Consider the following 17,480-nt stretch of genomic DNA (forward strand, 5'->3'; position numbering starts at 1 on the left):
GAGAGACTGGGAAAGAGAGGAGGGCGAAGAGCAGAATGCGATAGAAGAAGGGTCTTCCAAGTGCACCAAATGTACATACATTCGACAATCTTTTAATTAAAAAAAAAGAAAAATAGCTGAAGAACTTTCAATTATTGTATATTTACAACAAATCCACTACCAAAGATGCCCCTTCGGGTAACCCCATCCTGTTTACCCAACTCCTTAATGGTGGTCACTGACACGTCAGTGGGAGCAAAAGTGAATGTCGCCAGCGGAACGCGAATGTCCTCCAGTGCGGTCCCTTGACCAAAACCGTTGGAGTTCGAGGTGTATGTATAAAAATCAGAAATTCAAAGCGGATAGCCGACAGCGCCGGCGAAAGAGACGGATGCAGAAGACGAGAAAGAGGCGGGGATATAGATAGCGACAAGGAACGCGCGCCAAGCGACGTTCTTGGATTGACAATGAAGTCCACCTGCCCCCTTTTACCTGAACTTGCCTCTTGGTTCTTGGCCAGATTGAAATCGCGATCGTCGCAGCTACAGCTGTTGAAATCTTCTGTAGCCTGCTCTTCATTCTCTACAACTTGTAAATTCTTGTCGTGGTCCCACGAACCGGATTCTGTTTTAACTACACTTTCGTTGTTTTTATTCGGACTGCTATTTTCGTTTTACTAAATACAGGTTTGATTGCACTATGCCTTTAAGTGGCAGAGGCGCATTTAAAATAAATTACCTTTTTCGGTTAATTGTTGACACAACATTCTTGCGGTCGAGTCAATAAATTCCCCAAAAAACAAGATTTGGTTGTCAAGGCTTCGAAGTGAGAAGAATTTGAGTCAGTTTAGTCTTACATATATGCAAGTGACCAACGATAATTTAAAAATATCAGATTGCCTTTTTTAAAATAAAATATTTACAATGCTGTGATATTCAAGGAAATATCGTAGTATATTTTATATTTTTTTATATATACTAACTATATATTTCTTTTTGAATGTGCAACCTCTTAATTAGTCATAAATCTTTCCAATTTAAATTTAGACACCGCATGACAGACAGACACACTCACAGATTATAACAAAACGTGCTCTTGACCTTGACACTGTTGAAAAAAAAACAAATTTTTAAAAATGAAGTACCCATATTCAGATATTTATTTTAGGATTGAATATTTTTAGAATGTTTTAAATTTCCTTGATAAACTTTATTCTTGCGCCATCTGTGTACTTGCGAAAGAAGCTGATACTAGCGCCATCTAGCAGCAGTACGTTCTTAACATTTCTGTTAGTTTTACAGAGCTGAAAATATGCCGGTTTGAACGAGAGTTGCCAAATGAATTTTAAGGTTGCCTTGGTAACGGTTTTCACTTGATTTTATTGTCAAAAGAAAATAAAAACAAATATAAAGGACTAAGCAAGACAAAATAATAATGTTTCGTCGTGGAAAACTATCCTTTCTAAACACCAAAGATGACCGAGTTAAAATAATAAACGAGCGCATAAACATAACAGAAAGGCATCTAATGGAGATGTGCTCTTCGTTTGCTTTGGTAACTCGGAAAATGGCCAAGTGAGTTTGGTAAATAAATAAAACTGAATGGATAATCATAAAACCTTGCAGATATCGGGACTCCTTTGATGAGTTGGCCAAGAGTGTGAAGAGCTATGCCGACGACGAGGAAATCAACGAGAGTCTCTGTCAGGGTCTGAAGAGCTTCACCAATGCGGTTACCATAATGGGTGATTATATGGACATCAATGTACACCGATTGGAACACAAGGTGAGTTATCCTTTTTGAGTCTGCATTCATATATTATATCATGATATTGGCCTAGATTGTCAACGAGTTGGCGCAATTCGAGCAGCTTTGCAAGTCCACAAGGGACAATCTTCGACTGGCTGTCATAGCGCGGGATAAGGAGGTACTACGTCAGCGCCAGATGCTTGAGCTCAAGTCCAAGTTTTCTGCAAACAATGTGGGTACTAAAAGGAATATATACTTTTTATATAATTGCCAAAACTTACCCTAGAGTGCCGCTGATTCGGAGCTGTTTAAGGCCAAAATGGAGGTGCAGCGCACAAACAAGGAGATTGACGACATTATTGGCAACTTCGAGCAGCGGAAGTTGCGCGACTTGAAGCAGATAATCAGCGATTTTATACTGATCTCCATGAAGCAGCACACCAAGGCATTGGAGATCCTCAGCGCAAGCTACTATGATATTGGAACCATTGATGAGCGCGACGATTTCCTAGAGTTTCAGAAACTCATGAAGACCAAGGAAGAGCCGGCTTCCAGGAAAACTGCGCTCAAAAAGGGACTGCGCTCCCAGTCGATGGATAGCTTGGAGCACGAGCACCTGGTCAGTCCGCTCAAGAGGCGCCAGAAGTTGTCCAGGAGCAATAAGAATCTGGCAGGAGCCGGAATCAATCATGGAAGTAAGACAGAACCCGAAGATGAAACCGACGAGCAGGATGAAGAGGATGATGATGAAGATGAGGTAAGATTTGGCATGATTTTGAAATGGTCCCATTAGAATAACTTCATTGTGGTTCCTCCCAAGGAAACCGAGCAAAGTGCCGATGAGGAAGAGGAATCTGGAACGGCAACGGATGACGAGAGGGAGTCCACACAGCCGGGCAACCAGGTCACTCCGCGGGAGAATGTTTTTGGGGCCAAGATCCGAACTGCCAACAAGGATATAGCCACGCCATCGACCAGCGCCAGTGCTCCTTCGAAGCCCAGCAGACAAACGGTCAAACATCCCTTCAAGGCGGTGGCCTCCACCCATGTAAGGCTGCAGAAGCAGTTCCACGTGCCCCAGCACTAGCACTCAAATTATGACCAGTAGTAGAGTTCCTGGAGCTCACATCAGTATTGCAAACACATTTTGGTATCATAGCAAGAGCTTAAATAAAATTGAATTAGGAACATACTTCTAATGGTTTACGTTAATTGGTTTTTGTAACCCCGCAGTCTCAGAAGCTTCCTCTCATAATGCATTACCACTCATTATCTCACAATTAAACAGTTGCCTTGCAAAATCTGATATGTAGAAGCGAACAAATTGCAGTTAATATTCGAAATTCATTCTGGTTCACAAATCAATGTTGATTTCCTTTTTAAAAGTAGGGATTGTTACATAGCACTCCTAGCCATTCAGCGCTGATTTGCATACACTTTTTTTTAATGGACACGGGTCACGATTTGCATTATTTGTCCCAGATAAACAAGACTAAATATATGCATATCATAACTAATCAAGCGGAAATGACGCGCTTCTCTTCCCCTTTCCGCAATAACCTTTCAGGTGAGGAAGCACAAATCGGGAACTGGTCGCCTGGTAACCGTTGTTAAATCGAAGTCCTGAACACCCAAATAGCAGGGAATTTACAATTCTCGAATTTTTAATTTATAAATAGAAACTAAACGGCAATAATTCAAAATTATTGGCCATTGCTCACAAAAGAATTACTTTACTTAAATTATGATGTGCCCCGAGCGGGCGAAACTTAAAACTATGCAATAAATGGATGAGCAAATGTGTTCTTTTTTTCTTTTCTTGGGGAGCAGCTGGGTGCGAAGGAGATTAAATGAATGTGAGAACCTGGAATTGTAAACTTGATACGGGTGACTGGGTGCCAGGTGTTCGATGTATGTATCTAATGGTATTGGGATGCAATTTCCGTATGGGCGTGGCCGGGCCAGCGCTACGGATCTCATTTCTCCGGTCCCTGACCCTCGATCCCGGCCTGGTTCATCAGATCCGCAATGCTCTTCTCCAGATCGTCGATGCGGTTGCCCATGTCATCGATGCGCGTTATTATCTGGTCCGACATTGTCTGGAACTTGTCCTGAACGTTCTGCAACAGATTTTGTACCTGATAACAGGAGGCGGGTTTACTGGGTGCTCATTTGGTGTCTCGATTTGCTGGGTGGCTCCCGGTTCGGGCATTACTCACGTATATGGTCAGCTCCTGCATGTTCTTGGGGTCCGCATTGCTGTTCAGGGAGTAGTTCTGGTCCAGATCGCTGTCCATCTCGTTGCGCAGATCGGTCATTCTGTGGCTTCTTTGTGGCGCTGTATAAAAGTACAAAATTCCTATCGCTTTTAGCTGTTTTGCTTCTGTTTGCGGCTGCGGCTGTTTCACTTCTGCAAATTAATTTCTTTATCAAGCATAGGGGCGGACTTTGGTTCGATAGTCATTCGATAATCCTGGTGGTGGCAAAGTAGCTAGTTTTATTTTCCAGCCATATTTAATTTCAATTTATAATTAGAATTTATTTATTTTTATATTTAAATAATTCAAATAAATATTAAGAAACATTTTTATTCAACAACAAATTTGTATATGTTTAGATATCTTCTTGTGTTTAGTTTTAAAGCTTAATAGCTAGTAGCTTACGTTTTTCAACACTGCCCCACGTGTATTCTTTTAACTAATCCAAATGGAAGTGGACGAGGAAAAGCCGCAGGTTGTTAAAGAAAATCACATTAAATAATCCATATAAGCTAACCATTGCCATTTCAGATTATTGCGGAAAATCCCAACGAAAACGTGATACGTGAACGTAATGCAGAGATTGTGTCCGGCGGCAATGTGTTCTACAATCCCGTCCAGGAATTCAATCGAGATCTGAGCATTGCAGCTCTGAATGTTTATCGCCAGAGATTGACCAAGGAGCGGAGCGAAAAGGCGCTCAAAAAGCAGCGGAGGAAGGTCAAGGAGCAGGAGGATGAGAAGCCCACTCCCGTTCTCGAGGATCCACCTGTTTATGAGGCCGGTACTCGCTATGAGGATGGACTTCGGATCCTGGAGGCTCTGGCAGCCACCGGTTTGCGTAGCATCCGTTACGCGCAGGAAATCGCCGGTGTACGCCAGATCGTGGCCAACGATCTTTCCCGCCAGGCAGTGGCCTCGATCAACACAAACATCCGACACAACAAGGTGGAGGAGCTGATCGAGCCCAGTCACTCGGATGCCATGTAAGTTTATAATTAAGCTATTAGCACACGGTATAAAATGCGGCATTCCAATACATCGTGCAGGACCCTCATGTATCTTTCGACGCAACCCGAGAAGCGCTTTGATGCAGTTGACTTGGATCCGTACGGGTGCCCCAATCGCTTTTTGGATGGCGCTATGCAGTGCCTAGTGGACGGCGGCCTGCTGCTGGTGACAGCCACCGACATGGCCGTGCTAGCCGGAAATGCTCCGGAAGCTTGCTATGTGAAATACGGATCGGTTCCGCTGCGGATGAAGTGCTGTCACGAGATGGCATTGCGCATTCTGCTGCACTGCATCGAGAGCCATGCGAACAGGTACGGCAAGTACATCGAACCACTATTGAGCATATCAGCGGACTTCTACATCCGGATATTTGTGAGAGTGTACGTCGGTCAGGCCCAGTGCAAGATGTCAATGAGCAAGCAATCTTGGATATATCAATGCACCGGATGTGAGACCTTTACGCTGCAGCCCTTGGGCATAACCAAGCCAAATCCCACGGCGGGTAATCCCCAGCAGCTGAAGTTCGGAATTCCCACTGGTCCAGCGGTCAACTCGCAGTGCGAGCATTGCGGTCACAGGCATCATCTGGGTGGACCCATCTGGTCGGCTCCGATTCATAACCCCGAGTTCGTGCAGGATCTGTTAACGGCGGTGCAGGAGACCACCTTGCAATCGCTGGGAACCCAGAGACGAATCGTTGGAGTTCTTTCCATGGTGCAAGAGGAGCTGCAGGACGTTCCCCTTTACTACACGCCGGACAAACTGTGCTGTGTACTCAAGCTGGAAATCGTGCCCATGCTGAAGTTCCGGTCTGCTATTCTCCACGCTGGCTATCGAGTCTCATACTCGCATGCCTCGAAGAATTCGTTGAAAACCAATGCTCCACCAGCGGTGCTATGGGACATTCTGCGCAGCTGGAGCAAGCGACATCCGGTAAATCCCGAAAGGATGATTCCGGGGACTCCACTGGCGGCCATACTTACGAAAGAATGCACTGCTGTCTACGAGTTCGATGAACTCCATCCGGAGGCGAACCCGAAGAGCCGCAAATCGGCATTATCGCGCTTCCAAGAGAATCCCACTCCCCATTGGGGACCTGGAACCAGAGCCACTATCATGTAAGCTAAGTAACCGAGCCACCCACTTTTGCATACTAAATTCCCATCCAATTTCAGGATTGGTGACAACAAACTGCCCAAGAGCTATCGTAACCAGAACAAGAAACAGCGTCACAAAGCGTCGGAGCAGCAGGCGGAGGACACTCCACAAACAGTGGATGACCATGATGGAGATGTGGAGCATCTGCCCAAGCAACCCAAGCTGGAGGCGACTGCGTGACGACTGCTTCTGTGTCCCAAATTTATTTCCAATAATGTTTGTAAAACCCAAAACGCAAAATGGTATTCTTTCTGGGAAAGCAAACAGATTTGTGGAACTAATAGCGGAAGAAGTTGCCGTCGGAGGTCTGGCGCGAGAATCCATTGTTCACCAGCTGGTTGTGGACACCGCTGCAAATGAGCTTCACGCTGTGCGGATGAATCTTTTCCTTACAACCGCCTGCAACAATATGATTAGATTCGAAGTGGGTGTTACTTTAAGCACTTTAGATTTTTGTCAATTTTGTGATCTTACCTATGCGAAGTGGATGACCCAATACGTCCTCCTGCTTGCGCCGAATGAAGCGTGTGTTGCGCAACACCCGAAATGATTTGAGTTGGGAACCAATTTCCTTGGCCGACCCAGGAGCCGACCAGCTACTTACGGCGCGGCACGTCTCTCGCTGCATCACGTAGTCCACCTTGTCCGGAAATGCTTCACGGGTGTGATCGTAACGCGACTGCAGCGAGAAATCCAGCGTATCCTTCGGAATGTTCGGATTGGCACGGTACCGCTTGCTGGAGCGCACCGAGTTCATCGTTTGATGATAGAAGAGCCGCTGATACGGCTCCAGATGGCCATGCCAGGTGCCCGGATTCAGATGGGCCTCCGGCAGCGGGGGTTCCGGAAAAGAGCACACATAGGTGCCCTCCGTATGCAGTTCGGGCTGCCTGAGAACACACAATAGTCATCTTGAGCCAAGTCGGGCACAGCTAAAGCTTACCATGATACATTCTTGATCTGCACAGTATCGTACTGAATCATCTTTGCAGGAGCAACCAATATAATTTAGATGAAAGTGTAAAAGGGTTTCTGAATCGTAGTCAGGACTTGGGGATATGTTATTTTGCCTTCGGTTTCCCGGCAACTGTTTTGTCAATATACCACCCGGCTACCATGTTTCCCCGGAGTCAATAGAAACCGAAACATAATAGGTGGATGCTTCTGGGCATCCGAAGATACTAGATCTTTCTTTTCAATATTCCAAGATATACTATGTATTTTGGCAACTTTTATTGGCCATGTTTTCAAACCCCATTCCAACCCATTAACAACATATGTAGATGGTTAAGTATAATCAAGTAAAACTTTATTGAACCGTTTAATTAGGCTGCAAATTAAAATGGTTAGCTCTCTCACTTACCGAATGCACCAGATCTTTAAGGAATCCCACACCTCGTTCGAGTCAGTCCGCAATCCAGACTCCAGCATACATCGCATCGTCGATGTGGCCTCTGCTGCAAATGATGACTTTTCGCCTAAACTCAAAAGGGACGCCCACCAAGATACAGGAAAACACCAACAACGCCAACCAGCAACAAATCGCGAGTTGAGACGAGACGAGACGAGGCGAGAGAAGAAGTGACGGGAAACGGGAAACTATGAGTGAATCTGGAGCTTTGGCAGCGCCAGCGTCTAACAGGAAACAGGAAGCTGCTACGGCTACGGCAACTGCAACTGCAGCATCAGCGGCACCAGCAACAGCATCATGCGACAGCAGCAGCATCAGCATCTGCAGCAGCAGCAGCAGCAACAAACAGGAGCCACGCGGTGTCCGCCTACGTGAGGAAGGAGTTGTAGCTTAGATGATGCGCTGCTGCTGATCCTCAATCGCGAGCGATTTAACCACAATCTTATCTGAACCGCAACAACTGCCACACACCATTCGCCTGCATATATATAATAAACGTGTGGGAGAAGCTTGTTAATAAGTTTGTCGTTAAAAAGGTACAAAGAACGGAAACGAGCAACACAAACGCAAACAGAGTCCTAGAGCAGTCCTATCACCTCTCATTCTCCTCTTGTCCTGTCTGTCACTTGATATTTAGGTATTCAATTGAAGCCGTGTTAATTTGAGTTTATTTTGTTTTGTTTCTGATTTCTTTCAAGGATTTCTACTACGCTCTAGTATATGAAAGCCTATGTGCAAGAACCGACATCGAGGGATCGCCCAGTTTGCGGGGATCTCACTCGCAACATAATCATGCCTGATCTCTACTTATTTACTCTGCCGAAACTTAAAATAGTTCGCTATAAATAGTTGTGTTAAGTGTAAGATTGTATAATGGTTTGTATACCTGCTGTTCGGGTACAGCATGACACAGATGGAGCCACATATCCGGAACAGGATACGGCATCGGCCCTAGTCAGCGAGTCACATCTGGAATTAAAAAAATACAATTTAAAAGAGTCCCTATTTAACTAAGGTATGTAGTTCTGAATCGGAACTTGATATGAACTCACCTCGCACTTCCACTAGTTGGAACGTGACGTCGATATCTAGGAGCGACTACGACTACGCGACGCGGCTGGGGCCAGTCCTGCAGATCCGCTTCCGATTCCATTGCGGCTGTCGCCGCGTACTGGACTGCGTGAAAATTTGGATCGGCGCTCCGGCGAGTGGCTACCAGGCGAGCGGGAACGAGAGTAGGATCGGCGACGCGGGCTGCGCGAACGGCGGCGCATTGGGGAGCGAGAACGTGACCGACGACGCCCGCCGGAACCACCGCCTCCTCCTCCTCCACGACGACCACTGGAGCTGCGAGTGGGCGAAGAGGGACGTCCGTAGCGGGCCATCTGTACGCGGAGCTCCCTGCCGTCTAGCATGCGACCATCCATGGCCTCCAGTGCGTCCTCGGCATCACGTTTGTCATAGAAGCTGAAACATTAAACACATAATTAATTAGATTCATGTGTACTTTGCACATCATTTAAATTTAAATCTATATTCAATTGTAGGGCTTACAGTAAGTTGGCTAGCAGGGGTTTGGTAGGCAACTGTTGCAAGTGTACACATTCAATCTAGCATCCTTTTACCAAGGAAAATGTACAGACTGAAAGCTGATACACATTCAAAAGGTGGCAAATAATGCAGGTAGATACTTTAAGGGATAGCAAATATATGGAATAAGTGACCTTGTACAACTTTATGTATCGTAGCCATATGTTATGAAACTATTCTTTAGAACTTAATATTTAGATGTAGTATTCTCTGTACGTTGGCTAGTAAAAGTTGAGTAGGCAACGGTTGCAAGTGAACACATTTGTTCTGGCACCATTTTGCTACTGAAAGTGTACAGATTAGCAACTGATACACAATCGATGATAGCAAATAATGCAATTTCTTAATGGAATGAGAGGAATATGTGAGTTTGGAAAAGAGGTGTACTTATTATATCAGCTATATTGAAATGGAATTTTTATGTAATATGCTTGCATTACCGGATTAATTCTGCGCTAGTTTTCAGTGAAACATTATAAAGTAGATAGTGAAAGCGGATATGAGGAGCGATTGTATAGCACGATTTTCGCAGTATACTTTAGGGAAATACATATATTTTACTCCTAGTATGTATGGTTACATTTAAGGTCCCATGATAATTAAAATCCACCGCCGGCAAGTGAAAGTAACGATATAGCAAACAAAAAAAAGACCTCCGACTTTCACAATTTTCCCGGAAGAGATGGCCAAGTGAATGCTTACCGAACAAATGCGAATCCGCGGCTCTCGCGTGTGTAGCGATCCCTGGGTATGTAGATGTCTCCCACCTCGCCGCACCGCTCGAAGACCCGACGCAGATCCTCCGGCGTGGTGCGATATGTGAGATTGTCGACCTGTGGGCATTAGTACACGCGGATTGATTTACATGCCTTTGGAGAGGTTATCTAACCACACAAAGTTGCCAGCCGGCCGCCATTTTGTGGGCGACTTAGTCGTGTTTTACTTTGCAGTTACTTGCCTTAAGCGAGACCATTCCATCGATTCGTGGAGGTGGACGCGCTGCGCCCAATCCCCCGGCTCCACCACCGTTGCTCATTGTCTATTTGGATATTTGTTTAACCGCTTAAAATGCTAATGCGAATGCTAAGAACGAGCTGAACTCCAGACGATTTTTTCACAACTATTAAAATGGCGTCTGGCACGACGTTAGAGCTGGAACAACGTCGATTATAATTCGATAACATTGATGATGAGTTTAGAAATGTATTGAAAACCCAAGGCTCACTACACTTATTAATATTTACAAAACTCGCGTTACACTTCTATTTTACAGAATAACTAAATTATTAATTATAAAAACTCACCCAAAGGGGTGAGGGGTAATAAACAATTATTAAAGTTTTATTATATCCATATTTTAATATTTGTGCAACACGTCTCACATAAAACATATACAAGTTGTACATTTTATTTAGCCCTAAAAAATTACATTATTCAGTACAAAGTACATTAAAAATATAATTATTTATGTTTAAAATGTTGCAGAATTTTAAAAATATTAAAAATGTTAGCAAAAATATTTTACAAATATCGTAGTACTTTGATAAAAGAATTTTCTATTTTTACCTAATATTTCGATATTTTTGCATCAAATCAATTAGAGCCCACTGTGCCAGCCAGCACCTATCGATGCAACGATAACACCGCATACAAGTGGCAACCCTGACTTGATGCGTGGCTTAAAACGTGTAAAAATAATAGAGGATTGCTAGTTCCGAGCACTGCATTTAGTGTTCAGGTAGTCGAATCATACCTGCAGATCATCAGGTGGTCACCACTGTCCCAAACAGGAGATAGTCGTTAAAAGTAACGGGAATTCAAACCGAGTTGGCCAGGCTAGCAAAGCACAAACAACACACACAACACCGAGTCACAACAAAAGTGTAGACCACATTGAGCCGAAAGTCTGGCCTAAACCCCCACAGCCACCCCTCCGGCCGACAACCAACGAGGCGTGCGTGTGTTGGTGGCATTGCTTCTGCCATTCCCAATTTCCATTTCCATTGGCAATCCCAAGAATTCCGAACGACCGCGTGTGTTCTGTGTGAGTGCGGGAGTAGCAAGAAGAAGCAGCTGAAGCAGTTTGAAGAAGGAGGGCGAAAGTGTGTCGTCGCGTGAAAAAAGCGAGAGAGAGATTTTCATCGGAGGAAACCACTGCGGAGGATTACGGACTCACTGCAACGATGGCCGCCCAGGAAAACACGGAGATCAGCACAAAGTTCTCCACGCTGAACGTGAACGCGGTGGAATTTGTGCCCAGTTTCAGTTACAACAGCGTTGTAAATGTAGCTGAGGAGGCGGCGGCAGTAGTGGTTGCAGCGGCTGCTGCAGAGGAGACGGCGGATCCGGGTCCCGCCTCCGGTTCAGCCACGCCAGCCACCACACCCGATTCCGTCGGCAGCGGGGGATCCACAGCGGGAGCAGCTCCACCGCCTCCAACTGCCCAGGGGGCGGGGGCAGCAGCACCCTCAGCACAGCCGCCCACATCATCCTCCAATTCCGCATCGCCAGCGCCGGGTTCGCCAGCCACCACGCCTTCAGCAGGAGCAGCGGCGGCGGCTCCAACGCCCATCGATGGTCTCAACCCCTCGGACAAAATCGCAAACAATGGTAAATAGAGCTGCTAGCTACCTAAATACCCCCTGCCAAATACACATGCCCCACGTCCATTGAACTCGCTTCCTCTGTGACGTCAACAAAGAAGCGTGTTATTGTTGCTACCTGCTGGTCGCAAGACCGTTGGCAGAGACACGCCAGTGAGGAAAGGGCTATGGAAATCCCCTAAGATAGGTTGCATTCACCAGGTTCCGTTTAGGTTATTATCGCTGGCCCAAGCACATAACCTCAATCTGCGTCAGCACTGCCAACGTCGGCGTCGCATGTGTTGCTCGATTTCTATTCGAATTGCGGGCATTATTGTGCCGCTAAACAAATTGCTAATCACTTTCGGCCTGCGAGCATAAACAGTTCGCCTGGCCAGGTCCCTTTCTTTGGGCGCTTTCCTCGTCGTCGTGTCGCCAGCAGTGGCTCAGCGCAGAGATGCCCAGCAATCACGGCCAGAATCACTACGCGGGTGTGTCACCAAATGGTGAAATAACCGCAAATCAGGTCTAGTTGTTTTCTAGAAACCACCTAGTGGTTGGGAATTATTCACGCACTTTGACATTTTTGCTTTAAACAAATGTAGGTACATGCATTTAAAAATACTTGTTGAGTCATATGTACATGAACATCAAACAATTCTTCCCTCGCTGTGATCTTGGGATTTGAGAGAACTTTCATCCTATTAGTATTCTAGTATTCTGAATCCGTCGTTCAGTATTTTGAGTTTCAAGAATTGGGATTTTAAGAGTTCAACCATGAATAATTTACACGTATATGTTAATGGAAAATATACTAGCTTTGTGTATCTTTCAATTCTATAAAATTGGTCATTATTTTCACATTTTTTCCTAATTGGAAAACACTTTCTTATTTAGCTTTGTTGATTTCTCGATGTAACGACTTCTCACTATCACTTGTTAAACTGTTCCCAATCACGGTGCATCTCTGGTGGCCACTCACCTACTTGCCATTCGCCCGGCGACGTTGACGAGCAGCTGTTCGTTCTGCCATTTTACTGCCGCTTCGCTTTGTGGTGTCGTTTATCTGGCCATTGTCGTGTCCCCTTCTTTCGCACCCACACTCGCAAATGCTTGCCCCCCCAATTCTTGTGTTTTGGACACGTTTACTCTTTTGCCAGCCATTCATTGGAGCCTACGCTGCGCCCAGCTTCGACTGGCGGTGTGGACTGGAATGGAATGGGCATGGGAATGGCAATGGCTCACTCGTCGTTTTCGCAGCGACTCCAATGTGGCGACTTTTGTAGTCGCTTGGCCCGAATGGAAGCGCTTAGTGCAGCTCGCCGGCGGTTGAAACCGCTTCGAACTTGATTCCATGGTGTTTGGCTGTGCGGCGCGCTTGGCAAAGCGCCGAAAAAAAATAGCATTTGCTGTTGGCTCTTACACTTTGGCGCGATCGTATCAGCTCGTTACTCCGGCTATATCCACATCCGCTGCTAGTTCTGAAATCCGATTAGAATTGATCTGTATGCATCGCAATCATGAGTGAGGGCGTCGGATCTCGCTGCATTTACTCCAAAAAGCCATCGTTTTCGCAGTGGAGGAAAAGTTAGTAATCGTGCAGTTGGGATGGGATATCTTCGTTACAGCCCATCTCCAGACGGTCAAATGATCCTCCGACATTTACGGCAAAGGTTCGGGAACACAAGTCTAGACAACTACCATTAATCAAGCACGTTGTCACCAGCACAGCACAGCACTCCAATCCAATCCCGCACATGACTCATACGCCCGGGTGGCTAGAGTCAGTGATTACCAATTAGCATGTGGCCGCCAGGTCAAACACGGCGAATGCATGTGGTAGTAGTTACTGGATTAACACCGATTGCCCGTGAACGAAGTATATAATTAGTGGAGTGATAGCTCAACTTCCCTGACCTTAAATCATCTGAAGTGCAACAAGTTCGTAACAAGCCAACCTAAATTAAAAAAAAATTATTTACACAGTTGTTTCATGTGCCAAAATAAATGGAATGGCATTTGCATCACATTTTTACTTTTGTGCAAAAAAAGAGACATGTTTGTATTCACTAAATGTCGCTCAAAATACAAAGGTTCCGATATTGTAAAATAGAGAAAGTTAAAGTGAATTGTACCCCCACCACTAAAGTTTCTTTAAACTATTACGATGATGTGGACAATTCCCAAAAAAAAAAAATCCATTGCTTTATTCGGTTTTTAACTGGATTGATCTGGACAAACCGACACTATTTTGAACAATTTTTAAAATTACTAGTTTTCAAGATTGTCTAATGTAAATAAATTATATATTTGCGCGATAACAAGTTTAGTAATAGATAGAAAATAAACAACAAACAATTATATATTCCTCAGAAAGTCATAATATTTCCACCATCAAGCACAGTAGATCCGCCTTGTAAATGTCTCGACTAATGACCACTTATTTGTTTTTTTTTTTTGTTTAGAAACCGATCCCGCTGACAGCTGGGACGTGGACGATGCAGTGATCACGCCCGAGGATGAGGAGGTGGAAGATGCTGAGTTCACGGAGGGTGAGGCTACGCCGAAGGTGTCCAAGAAGAAAGTGGTCAAGGTGGAGGAAAATAGGAGCAAGCGTGAGCACGTGAATGTTGTGTTCATTGGCCATGTTGGTGAGTTATCATTACTTATAAACATATTTCCCACCAAAATCCATTATTGACATACGTACTTCGCGTTGGGTAGATGCTGGCAAATCAACAATTGGCGGACAAATCATGTCGCTCACGGGCATGGTGGACAAGCGGACACTGGAGAAGTACGAGCGGGAGGCACGTGAGAAGTCGCGTGAGAGTTGGTACTTGTCCTGGGCGCTGGACACCAACCAGGAGGAGCGCGACAAGGGCAAGACCGTCGAGGTGGGACGAGCCTTCTTCGAAACGGACCGAAAGCATTTCACTATCCTCGACGCACCCGGTCACAAGAGCTTCGTGCCTAACATGATCGGTGGAGCGGCGCAGGCCGATCTCGCAGTGCTGGTCATCTCGGCGCGAAAGGGTGAATTCGAGACGGGCTTCGATCGCGGCGGCCAGACCCGAGAACATGCCATGTTGGCGAAGACCGCCGGCGTTAAGCATCTGGTCGTGCTGGTCAACAAAATGGATGATCCAACGGTCAATTGGGATCAGACGCGCTACAACGAATGCAAAGACAAGATACTACCATACCTCAAGAAGCTGGGCTTCAACCCGGCCAAGGACCTTACCTTTATGCCTTGCTCGGGCCTCAGCGGATACGGGCTGAAAGACCAAATCCCGGAGACGCTCTGCCCCTGGTACCGGGGACCCGCCTTCATTCCGTTCATTGACGAGCTGCCCTCGCTCAACCGCAAGTCTGACGGGCCTTTCATCATGCCAATTGTGGACAAGTACAAGGATATGGGCACCGTGGTGATGGGCAAGGTTGAGTCCGGAACAGCGCGCAAGGGTCAGAACCTGTTAGTGATGCCAAATAGGGTAAGCTTTTACACTTTGTAATCAGCTGGATATATGAAACTAAGATTACTATTCACACAGACGCAAGTGGCGGTGGATCAGTTGTTCTCCGACGACTTTGAAGTCACTTCTGTTGGTCCCGGCGAGAACGTCAAGATCAAGCTGAAAGTGAGTACATATTTCTTCTGTTATACCCTTGGATTATTTTAATTGACTTTAAAACTTTTTTTTAGGGTATTGAGGAAGAGGATGTCTCGCCCGGATTTGTTCTCTGCGATGCAGCCAATCCCATCAAGACGGGAAAAATCTTTGATGCTCAGGTCGTAATTTTAGAACACAAATCAATTATCTGTGCGGGTTACTCGGCTGTCATGCACATACACTGTGCAGCCGAAGAAGTCACAGTTAAGGTGAGTTTTAGGTCTATAATTCTAATACATTAGCCATATATACTAAATATGTATTATTTTTCAATAGGCCCTCATCTGTTTGGTCGACAAAAAGTCTGGTGACAAATCAAAAACACGTCCACGGTTCGTTAAGCAGGATCAGGTTGCAATTATGCGAATCGAGTGCTCCGGAATGATTTGCCTTGAACAGTTTAAGCTATTCCCTCAAATGGGCCGTTTTACGCTCAGAGATGAAAGTAAGTCGATTGCTGACTCTCAAACGAGATCCCCACCTAATTCTCATTTCTATCTTTCAGACAAAACCATTGCCATTGGCAAGGTGCTGAAGGTGGTCGAATAAATTGAGCCTAGCTGAATTCGAGCGCCCGCCTTTCATTGCGATTTTTGAGATAGCATTGCAAGCCCGACGAGAGAACACAGCCACAGCCACAACAACAGCAACGCCACGCCACGCTTTCTTCACATTTGACAAATTCACAAAAACAGTACTCAGCTACGCTCGAGCTCTCACTCACATTACTTTCAACCAGCAATAGCAATTGATTATAGAATCCAGATCGATACGGAAAGGAATGGAACGGAACGGCAATGTAGGCAGGCGAAAAGTTAATTTACAACAAGGACGAGTTCGGAGATAGAAACAGAAATGCATTATATACGAATTATAAACTATATTATGTAAAACTAAGCAGCAAAATCGGAGGAATGCGAAACAAGATGAACTATTTATATATGTATACAAAACAAACCACTCACACGTATATATGCAAAGAGAGAGAGGAAGAGTTGAAGAGGAGCTGCATTGATAACTGATTAGGCACTAAAAGTTACTTGGAACGATTTTGTTTGTTGAGCCCCTCTCGCAAGGATATTGAGCACTTGTCGCAGTCGTCGTTTTCTTTTGGTTTACTACTTTGTATAAACTGTAAGCATTAAATAGCCTACACGTGCATGCCTAAATCGCTCGCGTGAATTTCTTTAAAATACTAAAACTAAAGCTGCAAGCTACCCAATTTTTGTATATGTAAGCAAAAGTGCGATCCCGAGACTCCTTTCCCCATCCAGCTTCCTGTATGCGCCTTTAAATTGCAAATTTGTTAAATACCCCGCGAAATGCATTAAGATATTTCTGCTCTTCTTTTTAAATGATATAATCTATATGCTTTAAGTTAAGTTTAAGCTTAAAGAACATGGAGTAAAGTCTGTAAAAGCAGAACGGAGAAAATTCAACTCTACGGAAACATTTAATTGTTAATCATTTAAAACTATTTGATTTTGCCAATTAAAACACATTTGATTTTGTATAATTTAGTTAATTGAAGAATTCGTGCGAGTTGATCACGAAATCCCATATATGAAAAAATAAAATGCCTTTTGCTACCGAGCAGAAACAAAAACACAAATTATCAAAGGTTTTTATTTAAGTTTAACCCTCTATTGTTTATTTTCGTTATTCACTCATTCAAATCCCGGACCAAGGCGGTTTCAAAACCATTCACAAAACCATTTTTCAAAATCTGTCTTCCCCTCAGCCATTGTCGAAAATTCAGTCTTTGTTAAATTGAATGTTGTTGCCGTAACACAGACGCAAGTAAATAAAATAATATCAATTAAGCACGTTGAGCAGTCCCCGGAAGTCTAAGTTAATTTAATTAACTGATTAATACTTACATTGCGGACCTAGTAAATGAAGGACTTAAGCCAGCTTTTAACGCTTCTCGCAGCCTCCTACGAATCGAACTCGATTGATAATTAATTAATTATTATTGTAATAATACTAAGTGCGATATAATTGTTGACAACGCGGAAACTCATTCAAAATGTTTCACACAGACACACCCAACACGGACACTCACTCA

General features: G+C 44.7%; 6 protein-coding genes across 7 annotated transcripts; 3 read left to right on the forward strand and 3 right to left on the reverse strand.

The window, feature by feature from the left end:
- The first annotated feature begins 1,413 nt into the window (after positions 1–1,413).
- LOC117150399 (protein FAM92A) lies at positions 1,414–2,953 on the forward strand. Its single transcript, XM_033317263.1, has 5 exons — positions 1,414–1,553; positions 1,605–1,764; positions 1,820–1,960; positions 2,015–2,485; positions 2,549–2,953. Exons 1-5 carry the CDS (start codon positions 1,414–1,416, stop codon positions 2,813–2,815), a joined length of 1,179 nt encoding a protein of 392 aa, XP_033173154.1. The 3' UTR covers positions 2,816–2,953.
- Positions 2,954–3,441: 488 nt separating this feature from the next.
- LOC117150400 (heat shock factor-binding protein 1) lies at positions 3,442–4,142 on the reverse strand. Its single transcript, XM_033317264.1, has 2 exons — positions 3,948–4,142; positions 3,442–3,866 (listed from the first exon to the last, which is right to left on the reverse strand). Exons 1-2 carry the CDS (start codon positions 4,044–4,046, stop codon positions 3,705–3,707), a joined length of 261 nt encoding a protein of 86 aa, XP_033173155.1. The 5' UTR covers positions 4,047–4,142; the 3' UTR covers positions 3,442–3,704.
- A 230-nt stretch (positions 4,143–4,372) lies between these two features.
- On the forward strand, positions 4,373–6,388 carry LOC117135180 (probable tRNA (guanine(26)-N(2))-dimethyltransferase). The gene is made up of 4 exons (XM_033295246.1): positions 4,373–4,461; positions 4,518–4,972; positions 5,036–6,115; positions 6,173–6,388. The coding sequence occupies exons 1-4, from the start codon at positions 4,435–4,437 to the stop codon at positions 6,333–6,335; spliced, it is 1,725 nt and encodes a 574-aa protein (XP_033151137.1). The 5' UTR covers positions 4,373–4,434; the 3' UTR covers positions 6,336–6,388.
- A 23-nt stretch (positions 6,389–6,411) lies between these two features.
- LOC117135182 (protein C1orf194) lies at positions 6,412–7,554 on the reverse strand. The gene is made up of 3 exons (XM_033295248.1): positions 7,099–7,554; positions 6,630–7,045; positions 6,412–6,554 (listed from the first exon to the last, which is right to left on the reverse strand). Exons 1-3 carry the CDS (start codon positions 7,137–7,139, stop codon positions 6,433–6,435), a joined length of 579 nt encoding a protein of 192 aa, XP_033151139.1. The 5' UTR covers positions 7,140–7,554; the 3' UTR covers positions 6,412–6,432.
- A 352-nt stretch (positions 7,555–7,906) lies between these two features.
- LOC117135181 (serine/arginine-rich splicing factor 2) lies at positions 7,907–10,308 on the reverse strand. Of its 2 annotated transcripts, XR_004458994.1 has the most exons (5): positions 10,115–10,302; positions 9,859–9,989; positions 8,619–9,033; positions 8,453–8,535; positions 7,907–8,044 (listed from the first exon to the last, which is right to left on the reverse strand). XR_004458994.1 is itself a non-coding variant. In XM_033295247.1 (4 exons), the coding sequence occupies exons 1-3, from the start codon at positions 10,190–10,192 to the stop codon at positions 8,655–8,657; spliced, it is 588 nt and encodes a 195-aa protein (XP_033151138.1). In that variant the 5' UTR covers positions 10,193–10,308; the 3' UTR covers positions 8,207–8,535; positions 8,619–8,654. The 2 variants fall into 2 exon arrangements, 1 of the variants encoding a protein (XP_033151138.1); XM_033295247.1 differs by lacking the exon at positions 7,907–8,044 and having other exon boundaries at positions 8,207–8,535; positions 10,115–10,308.
- A 501-nt stretch (positions 10,309–10,809) lies between these two features.
- On the forward strand, positions 10,810–17,024 carry LOC117135179 (eukaryotic peptide chain release factor GTP-binding subunit ERF3A). The gene is made up of 7 exons (XM_033295245.1): positions 10,810–11,766; positions 14,204–14,389; positions 14,463–15,232; positions 15,293–15,379; positions 15,445–15,621; positions 15,689–15,857; positions 15,918–17,024. Exons 1-7 carry the CDS (start codon positions 11,340–11,342, stop codon positions 15,959–15,961), a joined length of 1,860 nt encoding a protein of 619 aa, XP_033151136.1. The 5' UTR covers positions 10,810–11,339; the 3' UTR covers positions 15,962–17,024.
- Positions 17,025–17,480: the final 456 nt, after the last annotated feature.

Source organism: Drosophila mauritiana, chromosome 2L (genome assembly GCF_004382145.1).
Source record: "Drosophila mauritiana strain mau12 chromosome 2L, ASM438214v1, whole genome shotgun sequence".
NCBI lineage: Eukaryota > Metazoa > Arthropoda > Insecta > Diptera > Drosophilidae > Drosophila > Drosophila mauritiana.

Coding starts and splice junctions, on each gene's coding strand:
- LOC117150399 (XM_033317263.1), top strand. CDS start 1,414: ATGTTTCGTCGTGGAAAACTATCCTTTCTAAACACCAAAGATGACCGA. Junction 1,961..2,014: donor CCAAGTTTTCTGCAAACAAT/GTGGGTACTAAA, acceptor AACTTACCCTAG/AGTGCCGCTGATTCGGAGCT. Junction 2,486..2,548: donor AGGATGATGATGAAGATGAG/GTAAGATTTGGC, acceptor GTTCCTCCCAAG/GAAACCGAGCAAAGTGCCGA.
- LOC117150400 (XM_033317264.1), bottom strand. CDS start 4,046: ATGACCGATCTGCGCAACGAGATGGACAGCGATCTGGACCAGAACTAC. Junction 3,867..3,947: donor TGCAGGAGCTGACCATATAC/GTGAGTAATGCC, acceptor TCCTGTTATCAG/GTACAAAATCTGTTGCAGAA.
- LOC117135180 (XM_033295246.1), top strand. CDS start 4,435: ATGGAAGTGGACGAGGAAAAGCCGCAG. Junction 4,973..5,035: donor CCCAGTCACTCGGATGCCAT/GTAAGTTTATAA, acceptor TACATCGTGCAG/GACCCTCATGTATCTTTCGA. Junction 6,116..6,172: donor GGAACCAGAGCCACTATCAT/GTAAGCTAAGTA, acceptor ATCCAATTTCAG/GATTGGTGACAACAAACTGC.
- LOC117135182 (XM_033295248.1), bottom strand. CDS start 7,139: ATGATTCAGTACGATACTGTGCAGATCAAGAATGTATCATG. Junction 7,046..7,098: donor CAGATCAAGAATGTATCATG/GTAAGCTTTAGC, acceptor GTGTGTTCTCAG/GCAGCCCGAACTGCATACGG. Junction 6,555..6,629: donor GGGTCATCCACTTCGCATAG/GTAAGATCACAA, acceptor ATATTGTTGCAG/GCGGTTGTAAGGAAAAGATT.
- LOC117135181 (XM_033295247.1), bottom strand. CDS start 10,192: ATGAGCAACGGTGGTGGAGCCGGGGGATTGGGCGCAGCGCGTCCACCT. Junction 9,990..10,114: donor ATGGAATGGTCTCGCTTAAG/GCAAGTAACTGC, acceptor TAATGCCCACAG/GTCGACAATCTCACATATCG. Junction 9,034..9,858: donor CGCGGATTCGCATTTGTTCG/GTAAGCATTCAC, acceptor TTAATGTTTCAG/CTTCTATGACAAACGTGATG.
- LOC117135179 (XM_033295245.1), top strand. CDS start 11,340: ATGGCCGCCCAGGAAAACACGGAGATCAGCACAAAGTTCTCCACGCTG. Junction 11,767..14,203: donor GGACAAAATCGCAAACAATG/GTAAATAGAGCT, acceptor TTTTTTGTTTAG/AAACCGATCCCGCTGACAGC. Junction 15,380..15,444: donor ACGTCAAGATCAAGCTGAAA/GTGAGTACATAT, acceptor ACTTTTTTTTAG/GGTATTGAGGAAGAGGATGT.